At 43.1% G+C, this 17,853-nt stretch overlaps 1 protein-coding gene across 2 annotated transcripts; it reads left to right on the top strand.

Moving 5' to 3' along the window:
* Positions 1-2,593: 2,593 nt before the first annotated feature.
* kctd1 (potassium channel tetramerization domain containing 1) lies at positions 2,594-15,793 on the top strand. 2 transcript variants are annotated; one of them, XM_076745779.1, is made up of 5 exons: positions 2,594-2,830; positions 9,080-9,258; positions 10,251-10,395; positions 12,077-12,382; positions 14,566-15,793. In XM_076745779.1, exons 1-5 carry the CDS (start codon positions 2,822-2,824, stop codon positions 14,725-14,727), a joined length of 801 nt encoding a protein of 266 aa, XP_076601894.1. In that variant the 5' UTR covers positions 2,594-2,821; the 3' UTR covers positions 14,728-15,793. The 2 variants fall into 2 exon arrangements, with proteins under 2 accessions (XP_076601894.1, XP_076601893.1); XM_076745778.1 differs by lacking the exon at positions 2,594-2,830 and adding an exon at positions 7,502-8,216.
* The last annotated feature ends 2,060 nt before the right edge of the window (positions 15,794-17,853 follow it).

The raw sequence follows: 17,853 nt of genomic DNA, 5'->3' as shown, positions 1-17,853 counted from the left end.
CAGGCCATTAGAGGGGTGTGGTGAGTATTGCAGCAGTTATTAACATGGTCTGAGGCTAAACCAAGATCTTTCTTCATCCACACAGATGCGTTTGCAAGGCCCAGCAAGGCATAGGTCAGTCAGAAGGTGCAAAAGTTTTTCACATGGTTAGCCATTTAAATACAGTATTAGCTGACACTAGAAGTTAATGTCAAAAAAAGTGTTTTGAGTAAAGCAGTATATTTGCTCCTAAATGTTTAAATAAACATGAAGTCGTCAAAAAGTCTAGACTGCTTTACTGTCAAACGAGTAGTGGTAATACAGAGTGCTCCTTTCAGCATTTAAATTGTATGTCAATTTTCTCTCTTCAAGTGAAGTGACATGACTTTTGTCACACAGCAATGGCTTTGGCTACAAGGGGCAAGTGAAGGGATAATGCTAAATGTTAAAAGGCTGTGTAACTGTTGGCTGAGTAAAGATGGATGAAATGGACTGAGAGACGTCCGTTCCACACCAGTATGCATGTCATGCTTGCTAACATTAGCCACCTTGAGCTACTGGTCATACCAGACCAAGTTAGGCTGTAGCCGCAAAACCCCTGCGTGTAATGAATTGATAAAGGGTGTGCTTTATTGTTTATGAATGTAACTCTTGTAAGAGGAACAATGTGTTACATAATCTTGCTTGTGTTTAGTGTTTAAGTTATGGCAGTACAGAAAACCGAATTAGCTTTTTGTGTGAAATTACTGCAGCGTCTGCAGCGAGCAGAATAAGTTTTCCAGGGGTCCTCTCTCCTTCTCCAGTGTATGCATTTATAGCGCTATGATGTCATTCAGGCAAGGCAGTTGCTGTTTGGGGCGAACTCACATCTGCAACCAATCTGGATAATTTGTCCACCAAAATATGTTGCAGCCAGCCAGTGCTCGCCTGCCGTTGCTGCTGTAGCACTTAGGTCAAGATCCAGTGAAAATGCAACCCTTTGTTTTGCACGGCTTTACACCACATGTATTCAAAGATCTACGTTGGTTAGTTTCAAGAACATCTGATGCATATTTTGAATACTGATGTGAGAGGATCCCATTATGAAAGGGCTCCATTTGTGTGGAAAATGGATAACGTATGGGATTTTAAGGCCTGGGGTGTTCTTTGTTCACTATAGTTTGTCAGACTAATGGCATAAAAATGTGTGTGTGTGTGTGTGTGTGTGTGTGTGTGTGTGTGAGTGTGTGAAGCTGAGGCTCGGTGTATCGTGAGCCAGCCAGTAACCTCTGGGGCAAATAACTTCATCGTAACACTTAAATCCTGTGTTTGTTTTCCTGTGGGACATGCTGGTCAAAAAGTGGAAAGTTTAATGGTCCCTGGATCGGATGTGCGAGGCATAGCTGGCCCTTCCTCAAAAGCAGCTCTGTTTATCATATACAAAAGATGATCTGAGACAGGAACTCTTTTGATGAGGAGAAGTGGAAAATGCTATTGTTTGCACGCTCACATCCATCAGTCACTGGTCCCTTTTCATGACATTCTTATTCCTCTTGGATCCAGTTTTCTCCCTGGATGAACATTTGAACACACAGCCTGATTGTAAATATTTGCTTCAAATGGATGTTTTCTCTCAACATTTCTTATGTTTTGTTTTGTTTTGTTTTTTTTTAATTGTTTATTTTATTGTATGTTTTTGCTTTCATAGTTGGGTAACGTTACAGTTACATGGCCAAATCGATTTGCTTTCATAGCTGCTGTGTAAAGTTGTTGCTCTCAACAGTAGGGGGCGCAGGAGTGGGTAGTTCAGCCTCCCTCCACTGAGTGCATGGCGTGAGGATAACTTGAGAATGTAAAGACATAATTCTGTGTCCAGATGTGCACAAAACAGCACTCTTGACTCACACAGAATAATTATCCATGTTCACATGAAGGAATTTTACAAAAGGAGAGACTTTAAACGTGTAATTCCTTTGCTGACTGCATCCCCCAAGTAAATCTAAAAGCCTCAGAAGTGCCTCAATCTCCCTGAAATCATGCATGGTTGAACATTTGAAATGAGCTCGCACATCACCCCCAGGCACTGATTCAGACTTGATTGGGGCAAGGCAAGCTGCAAGTGCTTATTTATACAACTACGTCATTTGGAGGTTGTCCAAAGGGAGGAAGGCTGAAGAGATTACAAAGGAGAAACTACAGAGTGAGAATTTCATTAACCACATTCCATTAATTTAATAAGTTGATTCCAGACTCATCAACAAGTTGCCCGGTGCACATGCAGTGTGTATGGCATGTGTTAAAGAAGCAGACTAGATAGGTTATATGTTTGAGAGGTGGAAGAGGGGGAGAAATCAAAGGACTCCACCAACAATCTATATAATTATCATCATCTGCTGCTTTCCCTCCCTGGCAAAGAAACACTCCATCCATTTGTAGCAATCGCCTGGGGGAACGTTACATCAAAACTAATCATAACGATTAAAATCAGCTTCTCTGCGAAAGGGAGGCAATAGGCAAGTTGGAGGCAGGAGGAGTGAGGGTGTTGTAAATGCAGAAAAAAAGATTTCTTTATTTGATTTTATAAAAACATAAACTCAACAAAGACTGAGGCACTGCTGCTGTGATCTCTTCCTTTGCTCGGAGTTTTATTCTGCAGATTGGTTTAGACTAGGGCAGAGACATGAGCTAATTGTATCCTGATCTTTGCCTTGAGGGGTTTCGGAGCCCTGGAGCAAGTATTCTCTGTATTTTGTTCTGTCTACCTTAGCCAAGCTATTGCATTTCTCACTGGTGTAGGAAGAGAAGCAGATCGTGGGCCAAATCGGAGGGAAAAGGTGCACAAAAAGATACTTTATGCCGCTCTATGTTTCAGGTAAGCGGAGATTTATTTGGTTTGCTATTATTTCCGTGGCTGGATGGACTGGGACATTGAGGCGCAGCAGCTTTTACGCATGTGCCAAGCGATTCGAGCGGTACAGTTCTTATATTTAACCACTTCCTGGCTATTGTTCCATAGTTACCGTACAAATCTGCCCGCGTGGCTACAATATACGAGGTTTTGGTACATCTGATCTAAACGAACAGCGGATTAGCCTGCGATCTTGTCGAGCAAACACTCTACTTGTCCACCGTGTGAATTCGCTCTTGGCGCGTTTCAGCTCCGAACACATCGCCGTCTCCGTGTCGCTGTTGCTGTATAACTTGCTCATAACTTACTGTAACGCTCGTTTGTCGTCTCCACGAAGATGTTTTTAGAGGCAGTTTAGTCGTGAAACTAAAACTGTGCTGTTTCCTGGCTGCCCCAGATCCTCTAATGAAAGACGCCATTGTGGAGTAATTTTGCCGCAGGCGTTTTTCGTATTCTGTTAGACAGGATGAACCTTTATACGCGTCGATGCAGAATCTGCAAATCATCCTTTGATACAAGCCGTGCCCGCGTTAAGAGAATCATATTTATGTGAACGAAGACAAAGATAAGAGCTAATTTTGTCCTCTGCTCTCCTCTTGGCTCTCTGACCGCGCCGTGCGTAATCAACTCCAAGGTCCGACTGCGATTCGGCAAATATAGTTCACTAAGTAATAATCTGGACCTATTTCGCCTATACAACCCATATATTTTGTAAATAAACATCTACTAAGGCTCATAAAGTTTATACAGATATTGTATTTTGCATGCTGGACATACAACAGATAGTGGATTTGGTCACTTGGATGTTTGTCCCCGCACTGCAGGGAGGAGGAGATTTAATTTCAATTTATTGAATGTTAAATTATGAACAGAACCCTTTTAGTGCAGGTCACCTGTAGTGAGGACCAACACTCGGTTTCACCAGTTTCAGAGGGCGCAGGAAGAAACGGAAGATTGAGATGTTGGGTTGTCAGGACCGATCACTTGATGGCGCTGTGTTAACAAAACCCTACTACTTTACTGTATGCACAGCATCTGTACATCCGTTTCCCAGTCAAATTACCCTGAACAAACAGACTCCTAACTGGTAGAAGACAAATATTAAAAAGTCAGTGAGTTCTCATCACATTTGCCAGACTGCATCATGTGTCCCAAGGTAGAGGTGCCGAGCATGTTAAATTGGAACTCTTTGGAGAAAACATTGTTCTAATATTTCATATTACGGCTCTGCCTCTCCTGTGCCCTGGGACAGATGGGCCTGTGCCAGTGAACATGCACCAACAGCCTGCAGCCACTGATCACACTTCCTTATCTGTGATGTCATGCTGATTTGCCGCTACAGTAACTCTACAAAGAGTAATGTTGAAGTAAAACTACATGATTATGTGTTTCTGATAAGTATCGGAGCACCGCTGCGATATGTAACTGGCTTGGATTTAAAATGCGAAACTTTGAATCCGTTCAGATTGCCTCCTAGTCGTTGTTGACAGAGTGGCTCGAGTTCTAGGACGTTGTTGATTCTGTGGACTCTCGAACACAGATTGGATAACCGTGATCTAGAGGTTAAGAAGCAGTTCATCCAGAAAATCACATTTCTCTTAGCTCAGGAGCAGGTCAGGAGGGTCTCTTTGCTCTGCTAACTTTTTTCTGCTCAACAACCTCTTCATCCTTTCACTAAATGCCAGAGTATTTTTTTTTTTTTTTACACTGAATACATTTCTGCATTTGTTACCGCATTCTTGCAGAGCTTCAGCTGTTACTGAGAAATATGCTTTTGAGAAATGCAGTTGGCTTGAAGTTGAGACTTGCGAGGCTGACATGATGCAATCCAGTGGCGTGTCCACACTTTTTGGACTGTGGTGGCCAAAGTGGGGCACTGACTCAAGCAGGGGTAGCATCTTGCAGTTTCTTACATTCTGGGTTTAAAATTGCTTAAAAGATAAATAGTCCAACCAATCACAACACACCAGAGTGGCACCGTGCAAATAAGGTTTCCATACTTAATTCTTTAAGTTCTCACAAATCTCCAAAAGTGGGCTACATGCAAAAGAAAACTGCACAGTCAAAAATATCTACTTCAAACATCTGGTTCCAGCTAAGGTCCTGCCTCTCACTGGGCAGATAGCCAATCACACTTTAGGATAACAGGATGGCACTTGGGGTGGCCAATCAGATTTCAAGAGTGACCAGCGCCATCCAGTGGATATGCTCCTGATACAAACCACAAATGATGTTATAGATGTCTCTGTACTAATACAAAAAAAAAAAAAAAAAAAAAAAATCATTATTCCCAAAATCGCCAACATGTCACATGAAAGAAAACACTGACGACAATGTCCAAAGTTTTGTGGAAAAAACACTACTGTAGATGTGGTACTGCTTGGATGCTGTGTGTGGTTAATTTATAATCCATTTCTAAAATTCAAAGTGAGACACACCTGACCAGACAGCCAGCCCACAGTATTCACCCAGGCCATTCTGTTCCAACTATCTCGCTACCTGTTATTTTTCTGCCTTCAGAGGCAGCAGTGACTGAAGTTAACCCAAAGTCTGTAGTTGTCTGTGTGTGGACATTTGAAACAAATGGCCGTGGGCAACAAAGCAGAGACAACCCATCCAGATTATGTAAATACCAGTCTGCCTGCCTCGAACTGAATGTTAATGCTCTGATCTGAAATGCTAATTGTGTCTTGTGCGATATGTTGAAACACTGAAGAGCTGCATTGTGGGATGGAAAATTGAAAGCTAGTTTGTTGCTGGTGTTGATCCCAACAGGCCCTTTGATTATAGCAATATCAGACAGATACTTGCCTCTCAAGTTTTAGGAGCATTTGTGAGTAATGCCCAGCATTAGCTTATTAAAGACATGAACAGAGTTGCAGTGTGTGTTGCTTGAGTTAGACCAAAGATGTTAAAATGATGATTTTGCATGAAAGACCAGTGATGGAAAACAACAGGAGTAACTGGAGCAGCCAAAGGACTCCAGGCTTTGATGCACTGTGCCTGTTTTAGATTTGTTTGTGCATACTGTGGTGCAACAAAATTGCACAAGCTGGGTAAACAAGCAAATTTCCTAAACACATACGTTTTGACTTGTTTCACAAAGGCTGGAAACTTTGGGAACACGTCTGCAAACAGCGTCGCACGGGAGACTTTTGGAGCAATGTGCCAAATTGAAAATGGCAACAGGTAGGAGAAGTGTGCCGGTGTGTATGGAAGGTCTGCTGTGCACATCTGGAGCTGAGGGCTGATACATGAGCATCAGCGATCAGTCCTCCATCACGTGCTCACTGATGGACTGTGAGGACGTGACCTTTGAACTGTCCTTGAGGTAAAAAACATCACAGACAGAGATGTGAGGTGGACACCAGTCCGAGAAAATGTCCACGTGTACGCACGTATCTTTACCTCCGAGGAGTCAGAGTGATTTTGTGATATAAGAGTTCATTCCCACAACCTGCTACCCCCTTCCACCTCCCACCCACCCAACCACCCGTTCTCTTTCACTCTCTCTTCTCTCTCCCCTGCAATTTTCCATAATGCCTTACAGATTTTACACTCAATCCACCTTTGCGATGACAAGGCTTTGAGGAAATCCAATTCCACCAAGCTGTTTTCAGAACTTACTCTCCACAGGCACACAGTCGCTCTCACACTCACTCACACACACACACACACACACACACACACCATCTCCACAAATTAGTCAGGGAACAAATTACCTGCATTCTGAGTGTGATCCCACGCACTTTGCCGGCTGCCTTACACAGGTCCCCTTTTGAAGAGCAGCCATGTGATTTCTCTCTCTTTTGCCCTGCAGGCCCCTTTGCCTTCTGCGAGGGATTCTGGAGTTGAATTTTAAAACTATGTATGGCTGCTGCCTGCGCTTATCAGCGCGTGCACAAGCGGCATGCAAATCAGACCGGGATCACACACCACATTGGAGGCCTACACTCAAAGGCAAGCTTAATTGCTAATTGGGTATCTAGGTGTGAAACTCGCACTGCCAATGAGAAGCAGGAGTGTGGATGTTTTAAGGCCAGTGGTTGAACTAATTAATTTTAATCTGAATGTTATTAAAATTTGTGGATTCCCTGCATTTTCTATGAAAAAAAAAACAGCCCAGGAGAGTGCTGTGGCAGTACTTTTAAGAGCAATTGGACATGTTGTGGTCTGGTTTTATACTCCATGAAGTCATTAGCGTGGTGGTTTTGCAATGCTGATGTTGTCATCGGAGGTGGTGTTTACACACTGCAGCCATCATACAGTAACTCTGAGATGTTTGTCAGGAGTTCAGCCCATGAGAATCTGATCAAGAAGATGTTAGAAGTGTTCTCGTGTTCTCTGAGGGCCAGACTGTTTCGGAGGGATGTGATGTGGTGCTTGAGCTGTGTCTTTCTTCGTGCACATAAAGGGCACTTAAGATATTATTAATTTCCTGTGCAAATGACGAAAAGAGTGTTTACTACACTCCATCATTGCATCTGGGTGACTGAAAATGTTATTACTGGTTGCTTTTGTGTGATTGGAACGATCATAAGCAGTCAGACGCTCATGAGTGATGTGTGTGTTTGTGGGTGGAGGGTGTTAAAGGGCCATTTTTGTCCAGGTGGTTGAGTGGGTTGGTCACCGTTTGGGGGTCTTTCGCTGTACTTTGGACTGTGTGGGTCTGTTGTGTTGAAGGAGGGTTTGATCAAAACTGCTGCTGAACAGGAGGAGGGTGACCGCGCGCAGAAACTCTGCTCCAAAAGGGCAAAGGCCAGCTGTGACAGGTCCAGATGTGTGCGTCGACCCGACTCGCATAACCAGACGATCTTGTTTTTTTTCTTTTCTTTTTTCTTGGGCACCATTTATTTTATTCTGAAAATGCGGCACACATACCTGCCACTGAAACAGCGACAGCCCAAAAGAGCCGCAGGCGCTACAATGCTAATGTTGTCGGGGGCTTTGACTTCTCCCAGCCATTGCAAAGAAGCTGCTCCGTGTGACAGCAACGGCGCCGCTCTTCCCCCGGTGTTCGCTACCCCGCTTTTCACGCCTCTCCACATTTGGCACAAGTGTGCGGGAAAAAGCCGGCCGCGTCCTATCTGTTCACCTTAAAGTCTGCGCTGTCATGGACGAAACGGACATCATGGACTTAACGCATCAAAAAGCGAGAAAACGACCGCGTCCAATCAATTCCGTGGATGAGTCCGTGCACGCTTCCCTCAAACGGCTCCCGATCCGAGCAGCGGAGTGCAGGGAGCCCTCACTCATGTTCGCAGTCAGGGGAGAGCCTGTTCCCGCAGCGTCTCTCAAGCAAAATGACCACTCGGTGACTTCCTCTCCAACCACAGTGATGCCGGCGCAGGTAAACGCGTAAAGTCCGATATTGTGTGTGAGGGGGAAAAAGAGAAATTACTGTCAGACTCGGGGTCGAACTGTCACTTTTGCAGGAGGAGCGACGTGAAAGACACTTTGGTTTTATTGCTTGCTGTGTGTGTGTGTGTGTGTGTGTGTGTGTGTGTGTGTGTGAATGGATTGTCTTCCTGCTGTCCTTAAATGTAGAGTGCGCACTATTGTCACGATTTTTGGATATCACGCGCACTCATCACACTCTGCTGCTTTAATTTACTGTTAAGCCAGTTGAAATCATGTGCAGAAAACGTTAAATCTAACTGCATAGTAACCCTCAGTGACTGAGATGTTTCAGGCACTACAGTATTTCCTCCCATCTTCACTCGGGGTCTAAAACTTTTCAGGGTAAAGTCATTTTCTTCTGAGAGCTTAACAGAAATTATCTGCTAATGGTGTTTGTAGGTTAACAGGAGACAATTTCTCCAAATCCTATTACAGTGTTCAAATCAAGAGTCATTATTGCTCATTTCCAAGACTATGAGATTGATGCTCCAAATTAATTTGGTTTTGGAGATTATGGCCCACAGGAGTGGTTGCTTGTGGATTGTGGCAACATTCAGGTCAAGGTCAGGCTGCTCTAACTTGCAGAGAGGAAAATCTTCTCTCTCACTCCTGACAGTGGAGTGTGTTATGCTACAGAAATATTAAGATTGATGTGTTCAATCATTTGATGTAAAATGTTCGAAATCTTTATCACCAACCCCTCTGTGGTTGTATTTTTCATCTTTAATTGCACATCTTGATCTGCGTAAGAAAACAGATATCTTCTCATCTGTTTCTACTACCTGTGTTATAATATTTTGTTGCATTTTACAGGATAATCGCTCCAGCATGTCCAGGCCCATGATCACACGGTCACCGGTGTCTCCCTTGAGTAACCAGGGCATCCCAACACCTGCACAGCTCACCAAGTCCAATGCCCCCGTGCACATTGATGTGGGAGGACACATGTACACCAGCAGTCTGGCCACCTTAACAAAATTCCCAGAATCCCGGTGAGTCTGTTCTACGGTGCATCTGTCGTTTAAGTGTGAGACGGAGATAAAGTTTGGGTTTTTTTGGCCAGCAGTGAATGTTTGTGTCTTGTATTTTGCTTGAAACAGAGAAGGAGCTTGTGTCTTGTAGGGAGTTTCTGTTGGAGTCAGATGTGTTTATCAGCGTCAGAATGTCACCCTGTGACATTAAACAGTCAAATGTCACATCTCTTCAAATCACAAAAATATCTCATGGATGCACTTGGTGGAGAGAAACTGAGTATATATGAAATGTTTACTCCTGTCAAAAAAATAAAAATAAAAATCTGCAGTATCAGTTGCTTTTGGCTTTGTCAGGTAGCATCACAAAATGTTCCCTTGTGTAGTCCACAGTTATTTTGAGCGATAAACAATTTGTAGGAGCTTCAAGTGCCCGATGCAGTACACAGACAAAAGCAACTTGGTTATTCTGACAGATGTCACAGCAGAAGTAAAGGGCCAAAGGGCATGGGGCCATCTGGAGGCTGGGAGGCCGCACTGTCGCTCCGAGCCCGGGCCCCAGGGTGACTGGCACCCAGCCTCAGGCAACCAACTACCAGCTGGCCCTGACCTTTTCAGACCACCTCTGTTTTTAATCTTTTCTTTCTTCCCGTCTCTCTTCATTGCTGATGCGTGTATTGAGCTCGGTAATGTGCGCATGTCTGTGCGAAGGTGTGAAAAACATTTCAGAGCTTGAGAAAATGAGTGAGTCACATCCCTTTGCACATGCTCTTGCCTCACTGTATCATTTTTGCCTCTGTCTCTCTTTTTTTTTTCTATCCCTTTCCTCCCACTATGCAAGATGTAGGAAATAGAGACATAACCTCAAGAGGAGTATATAGATAATGAACTGAATCTGAACTTTTGCATGCAAAAACCAAGTAAGATTGCAAATGTTGACATGTTGTCCCCCCTTCCTCCCTCCTTGCCTCCCTCTCTGCCTAACCCACCACCCCTCCCCTCTCTGTGGGTAGAATTGGTCGTCTCTTTGATGGCACAGAGCCTATAGTCCTGGACAGCCTGAAGCAGCACTACTTCATTGACAGGGATGGACACATGTTCCGCTACATCCTCAACTTCCTCAGGACGTCCAAGCTCCTCATCCCAGACGACTTCAAAGTGAGTGGATGTCCATCCTAGAAACTGTAAAGTCCCATCAGCCAGTCAGCAGTCCTGCAACTTAGCACACACAATGAATGCTAAGGCCGTGGAATGCCTTTGGTCACTGGTCCTCCTTGAATTGCTGAAAACGGTTCCCATGCTGGAGACAAAATATCAGGGCAAACAAAGCTCAATCATAATGCATTCGCTCATAGTGAGATGCAGTTTGCTCGCCCCCCAGCTATTAGCAGCCACAGATTCTTTGGGATATGTGAGGAAAACAATAAGCTCGCGTCGAGACAAATAAATAAATGCAGTGGCGCCAATGACCGCATTGCATGTGCTAGATTTCTTCAGCGCTCTACATTCAAGTGTCCATCCAGGGTGAGACTCACTGTATGTGACACATTAGCATTCTTTCTTCTTCCTCTTTTTTTTTTTTTTTTACTCTTATGTGTCATTTAGTCAGTAATTACTTAACTTGCCCTGGGAGAAAACAAATAACCACATTATCTGATGGACTGTCCACAGTGTGACTCAATCAGTGGAAAGTATGTCAGCTAAAATAAGCAAAGACAAAAGACAGGCTGAAGTTCAGGCTGAGGCCACGTTCACATTGGGTAGATTTTAAGAGAAGCATGAGAAAACTTGATTGTGGTGCTATTTAGGCCCTGCAGTCCTGCGAGTAAAGGATCTGCTCCTCTACCCCACGCAACCCTGTGCTACACGTCGCACTACATCTCCTCTGCATCGTTATGGTTTATTGCTCGTTCATGTAGAACAGTGGTTTTCAAAGTTCTTTGTTGTTTTTGTTTTGGTTTGGGTCCAGATTAGAAAGAAAACTGCAACCTTAAACTGATTAGCTCATTCTGTTTTGGGTTATATTGTTCTCTAGTATAGCAAGATGTACTGTCTGCTGCATTTAGGCTACCAGCTTCCTCTAAGTCACTTCAGTCCACCTTAAAAGGTAGGAGGAAGTATCTTTGTCCAATATATGTACAATATGGGTTTTGTAGGATTGCTTAAGGGAATTCCTGAAGTTTATGTAAAAAACAAAAAAAAACTAAAGAAGAGAGATTATGGGCTATTTTTGTTTCTGTAAATGCAAACTAGAATGCTTTTTCTCAGATTTAGAGTAATGATTCTGGCACAGCTCAAAGTATGTTGGAAAGTTTTTGGCCAATCATAATCTTTCCAGTTTTGACCTCAGCACCCAGCAGGAGTCACACACTGTTCCCGTTTTATGATTCTATTCAATATACAGCATTTTGACAGCCTGTAAACCCCGACAGTTCTATGTGTGGCAAATATATCCAGTTATTCTATATTTGATCCTCAGATTTGAGTCAAGCATCAAAAATGTCACTGGATTAATATTAAACTACACTCACATAACCTTTAAATGTAATCCCTTTTTAAATATTGTTTGGGCATCTTTGTGTTTACCCAATGGGAGACAGTGAAGGGCTGACAGGAAATGAGGGATTACTTGATCACTGTCTTAAACCTGTAGGCCACCAGAGGCCACAAGCCTGTTCTTTAAAAATAATTAGGCTTCATGATGAAGGCTTGTTACTTAACCCTGGTAAAACAACATACATAAACAGAATACCACACATTCATAATATACAGTTTAAAAATTTGTCAAGGGAAGTGGTTTCGCATTTGAAGTCAGCGCCCTTTGTCCTGTCTCCTACAGGACTACAGTCTGCTGTACGAGGAGGCGCGATACTTCCAGCTGCAGCCCATGCTCGCCGAGCTGGAGCGCTGGCGCCAGGACCAGGAGCTGAGCCGGGTCTCGCGCCCCTGCGAGTGTCTGGTGGTGCGTGTTGCGCCCGACCTGGGCGAGAGGATCACGCTCAGCGGCGACAAGGCCCTGATCGAGGACGTGTTTCCGGAAATCGGAGACGTCATGTGCAACTCTGTCAATGCTGGCTGGAACCATGACTCCACGCACGTCATCCGCTTCCCACTTAATGGGTACTGCCACCTCAACTCTGTCCAGGTAATGGGAACAGCTGGCTGCTTATGGGTGTATTGTCATGTGTACTGAGCGTTTTATTACTCAAAGATTAGATGAAGTCATGTTTCTCTATATTTTTCCACTCGATTGTATGCCCAAGGAACAGACTGAGGTGATGATCTGTTCATTCAACTTCTTTTCATCTGCTGTTACACTGTATACTTTTATAATTTTACTGATGTCTGACTCCAAAATCTTATCTTTTTTTTTAATCTAATCGAATCACAAGAACAGCCTTGCAGAAAAATGAGTTCTTTGATGAGTTCATCAAAGTATCAATTTAACAAGCCATCATTACACAAGTCCACCACCATCTTTACTTTTCTGTGATCTGACCGGAATAATGATTTCGTCTTTGGCGGGTGGACGATCAGCTTTAATATCACGCATCCCTGTGCAGCACTCATAATATGGTCCACACATCTTACCCATTTGCTCGCTGTGTTCCATGCAGATGAAAACCTTCAGAGCTGATTCCACAAGTCATTTTGATTGTAGACATCAGTGCTAACCTGCAGAAAAGCATCAGTAAATGGGTTAATGGTGGATTTCAAGCCAATAAGGGAAGGAATAGCCGACACCTTGAGTCATAGTGGAGAGTCACATGAAAACTGAGGGGAAACTGAAGATGCAACACTTCAGTCATAAAGTGATGCAGTTTGCTAAATCAATGATAAATTTAAAGTGAAAATAAAACCAAGCAGCTCCTCATTGTTTTGTATGTAACATGCAGGGAATCAACCAGTTAAGCTGGGAGAGGATGTGCAGGCTGTTCTGGTTACATCAACATAAAACAAAAGTAGTCTTGCCATATAAGGTTGTTTTTGTTAATCAAAGATGAGCTTTACTGTTGTTTTAATTAACACTTTTAAGGTGTTGGGAAAGTTGTGATTTCATGCAGAGTAAAACTATAATTATCCAAAGAGGGATCTATAAATGTATTTCTTTTAAGAACTAAAGGTCAGGTGTTCTCTTGACACTTGATGTTACATTTATACTGTGTAGAAATGATTTACTATTATCCTGTCATGGGGATGATGGGATTCTATACTTGTAAGACTGACACAAGAAAGCTTAAATTCATCTTTTATATTCAGCATGCATTTGGCAATATTGCATTTCCCTGATTATATATTGACATTCCACTAATTCATTGATGGTGAATTCCTCAGATACACATCAATAAATGATGGAGGAGAGGCATATTTGAAAAGATTTCCAACTGATTTGGACTGTGTCTCCATCTGAGGAAGTCAAATCTCCATCTCCCTCCCAAAAACACACAAACAAACCCGTCTCTGAAGTGTGTGAGTCGTAGAGAGCAAGCAAGAGAGTGAGCATGCTCCCTGGCAGGTTGTCCCCAGGCAGGGCCCATAATCCTGTTTGGTTATTAAAGCACGCCGGCGGTGGATGCTGTATCTGCGGCTAATGGAGGCAGGGCGGGGGTTTTGAGAGAAGGAAGGGGGGCAGAGAGAGCTGCCAGCAGTAGGGGGACCTTTGTAGTTTTGGCGGAGGCTTGGGCCTGGGGGCTGGGGGAGACATGGGGAGAGGGGGTTTTGCTGAGCAGTCCACACTGAGCCAAGTGGCAGAGAGAAAGCCTCACTGCTCCCTGGGGCCTCTTCGATGGAATGTGATCCTACAGCCCCCCCGGACACGTCTGTAGATGTCTGCAAGGCTGTGAGATCGGGAACTGCTACAGACACACACATACGCAGACGTACACACATAAACACCAGAAAACAATGAAAATGAGGCGAAATGAGAGGCTCTTCTTTTTTGTGAAAGTCTCATCCAATTTCCCGTCACAGGGCGTATGTTGCTGCAGCTTACTCCCAAAGCGGTTTCCAATGCTAGACGTTGCACTAACTCAGCAGCACATAACTAGAAGAGTTCTGCATGATTCTGTGCTTTCTATTTTGCAGTAGTCAACAAAAGGTCAGAGGTTACATCAGTGTTTTAGCATCACAGCGTATGAGGACTGGTAGACCTCCATAAATGATGTGTCAGGCAGCTTGATTAGCAAGTTGATACTGACTCTCAAAGATATGTGAGCAAGCACTGCCTGTCACTGCAGTGCTAATAGAGGATGCTAATGATGCTCTGTGATCCACATCCTGTTTGGCCACTGAAATCTTCCTCCTTCTGCCCCGTTCCACCTCTCGCAGGTTCTAGAGCGTCTGCAACAGCGTGGCTTCGAGATCGCCGGCTCCTGTGGCGGAGGCGTGGACTCATCCCAATTCAGCGAGTACGTCCTGAGAAGGGAACTGAGGAGGACAAGTCAGCGAGGATCCAATTCAAACAGGATAAAGCAGGAGCAGCTGGACTAGAAACCTCCCGAGCAGTAGGAGGTGCTAGACTTTTCTGTGGCAGCCAAACGCTCGATGCTGCAGAGCTCTGTGGACTCTGTTTTTCTTCGTTTCCTTGTTGATGTTTTTGTTTTCTTAAACTTGAGAACCATCTAGAGAATAAAAATGAGGTGCAACAGGAGATTTTTTTGCCATAAGAAGATACAAGACGTTTGATAAGTTTGAGATTGCAAGGACATTTGTGATTGTCTAGCCCCCATAAGCCAATTTAAAAAGGATTTATATACGCTGGATCCCCAAACAAAGTTTGTTTTAAAACTTAGAGCCTACATTAGGTTGAATATGATTTCTATTATACCCATATAAATTAAAAAGGCTTTTATTGCTGATGTAGTATGTTGCATAGCTTGTCACCAGTGACTTGATTTTGTTGTCTCACTGGCAAATTGGCTAAGTCTGTTTTTATCCCTCGCTGTAAAAAGGTCACTAATGTGTTGCTTACAGTACAGAATGTCTCAGTTGTCATAAACCGTTAGTTTCAACAAAGCATCTTTTTTCACAGTTAACATGGTGTTGAATATTGTGATACCAATGAAGTGTTTTTTACTTTAATGGAAGTTATTTTGTTGCATTATGCCATAAAATATAGTTGACATCAGTATCATCAAAATTAAACATCAAAGACGATTCTATACGCAGTAAAGAAAAGGATTTAGTAAATTATTATGTCACACCATTTGCCTCACTGGGGAGTATGAGCTACTAACCCCCATGTGCCAACTTGGGAATTATTAAATTGGATCATAATACTCCTCTGAGTCATGACCTGTAAATTTTTTCATTGTATATGTGTTTGTGTTTTTTACATCGAATCTTTTTAAATCAGATTTGTTGCCTCAGACATGACTGAACAGATTAAATCTTATTGTATTACAGTACCCACTCCAAGATCACTTTTACTTGTAGCACATATTGATATGAAGTTGGATATAAAGTATTTCTAAGATGACTGACCCACCTACGCTCCCTAGATTTGAGTAAAGAGGAATGTAGCAAAAAATGTGAAATAAATCTCAACTAAAGTTGTCATGGTGTCTGTTCTCTGTTTTTACGTTGCTGCAGGGACTGCTTTCACGTCTGTGCCCAGAGTTGCATTTCAAGCACAGTGGTTAAATAGTAATTCCTTAAATTTAAATTTACTGCATCTACCTTACCTCTTAAGGTTCTTTCAAACATCTTGAATGCGTTCAGTGGCAAACAAGAAGCTTTTACATTATGTAGTGTTTAATAGCACACTACAACCAGAGAGGTAAAGCTAACTTTACCGAGAAAATATTGTACCTTGGAGGATTTATGCTGGTGCATCAGTGACTACATGGGGCATTCTTTACTTAGTTATATTGAATGGAGCCGACTTCTCCACGCAAGTCCTGTCAGTTGTGCTTCCACATATCCCTGCAGGGCCAAAATCCAAAGTGAAATCCCACACGGAGCCCTGTCGTCTTGTCTTCATCCCTTTTGGCAGAATCTCCACTTTCTTTGGCTATCTACGGTTTATGCTATATGTCTCCCTTTCAGGCCTCTTTGCCCTAGATTCCCTTTTGACTGACTGTTATTCTCATAGGCTAGAGGTGCAACTGTGAGTAGTACACAGCAACGCTTTGCTCTCAATCATCAAATCAAAACATCAGTACCCGTGTAATGACGAAGTATTCGTGGAGCAGCTATCAAACATATTTACCCTCAGTTAAAACTGCTGGAGTCTGCAGGCTTGAAATGTGTTAAACTCAGCATTCATGTGTTGGAGGTGATATATCGTGGATGATTCATCTTTTTTAACAAATTGAAATATATAATCACTCCAATGTGCAACCTACAGAGCCATACAAATTCTGAGTAATGATCATTTCAAAAGAGCAAAATAAATATTTAAAACAGGTCACTTTCATTAACTTCCAAAGATTTTACAGGAGTAGTCTGACATGGAGAAAATACGCTCATTCTCGTCTTGTCTGAGAGTTTAATGAGAAGATTGATACCGCTCTTATGTCTGTACAACATAAAGCTACAGCCAGCAGCCACTTAGCTTAGCTTAGCACAAAAACTGTAAAACCACAGTCATTTTTACAGATAAAGCAAATTAACTACAAATATTGAGCTTTGAAGGTGCTGGTAGACAGATTTTGCTGCCTTTGTGCAGAGCCAGCCCCCGTTTTCAGTCTTTGTGCTAAGCTAAGCTAACAGGCTGCTGGCTGTAGCTTTATATTTGTTGCACAGACATGAGAGTGATATCGATCTGATCATTTAACTCTCTGCAAGGAAGTGAATAAGGGTATTTCTAGAATACTAGCTATCTAACTACCATAGCAAATTTGTTTTGGCTACGTGAGCCTGAACAGAAGGCCATAAAAAACAGGCATTGTTTTCCTAAACTAAAATGTTGTTCAGGGTGGTGTAAGAGGGAGAATGAACATGTGTTTAGCTTCAAATCCGGCCCTGCTTTTTGTGCACCCCATGTGATTTTTAAGTTTACCTGTGGGGCAGCCTGAGTATAATGAGACCCTGTCCAGCCCTATCTCTTCTCACTTCCTGGATTCACTTGAAAAGGAATTAGAGATATCCTCCTCACAGCCTGTTGGAGAAAAGATGAATGGTATTAAGAAACTGACTTCCAGTCCTTTAGAGGACAGGGGTTCTGAGGAGAATAAAGCAATTTGAGATCCTCCTCTCTTCTGTGCTGTGTCTGTGATCATGTCTCTCTCACTCGCTTTCTCTCTAGTGATTATTTCCAGTCATCAAAAGGCAGAGTAGGGCCTGGAGAAAGTGGCCGTGGCCATCTTTCCCTCGCTCCCCAGGCTCTGCTTACTCACCGCAAGTGAAGGTCAGTGGATGGACTCATTCACCTCGTCTTCAAATCAGCAGCCCTTTCAGTGCTCAGTTCATACGGCACTGTGCAAGCAGTGGCTACTGTTCCTAATGAAGGTCCTAACTAAATACACTTATTAGATGATATACTTTGTACTCTGGACTTGGTCTCATTCTATTTGCAGTCCTCTCTCTTGTTCTGTGTTGATCTGTAGGTAATATTCTGTGCTGTAGGTGCCTCCTACCTTTATTGAAAAAGCCTCTTGGCCATTTTATGCCAGC

Source organism: Chaetodon auriga, chromosome 12, assembly GCF_051107435.1.
Source record: "Chaetodon auriga isolate fChaAug3 chromosome 12, fChaAug3.hap1, whole genome shotgun sequence".
Classification (NCBI taxonomy): Eukaryota; Metazoa; Chordata; class Actinopteri; order Chaetodontiformes; family Chaetodontidae; genus Chaetodon; species Chaetodon auriga.
Note: the sequence above shows the minus strand (reverse complement) of the source record. Positions and strands in the feature narration are given on the sequence as shown.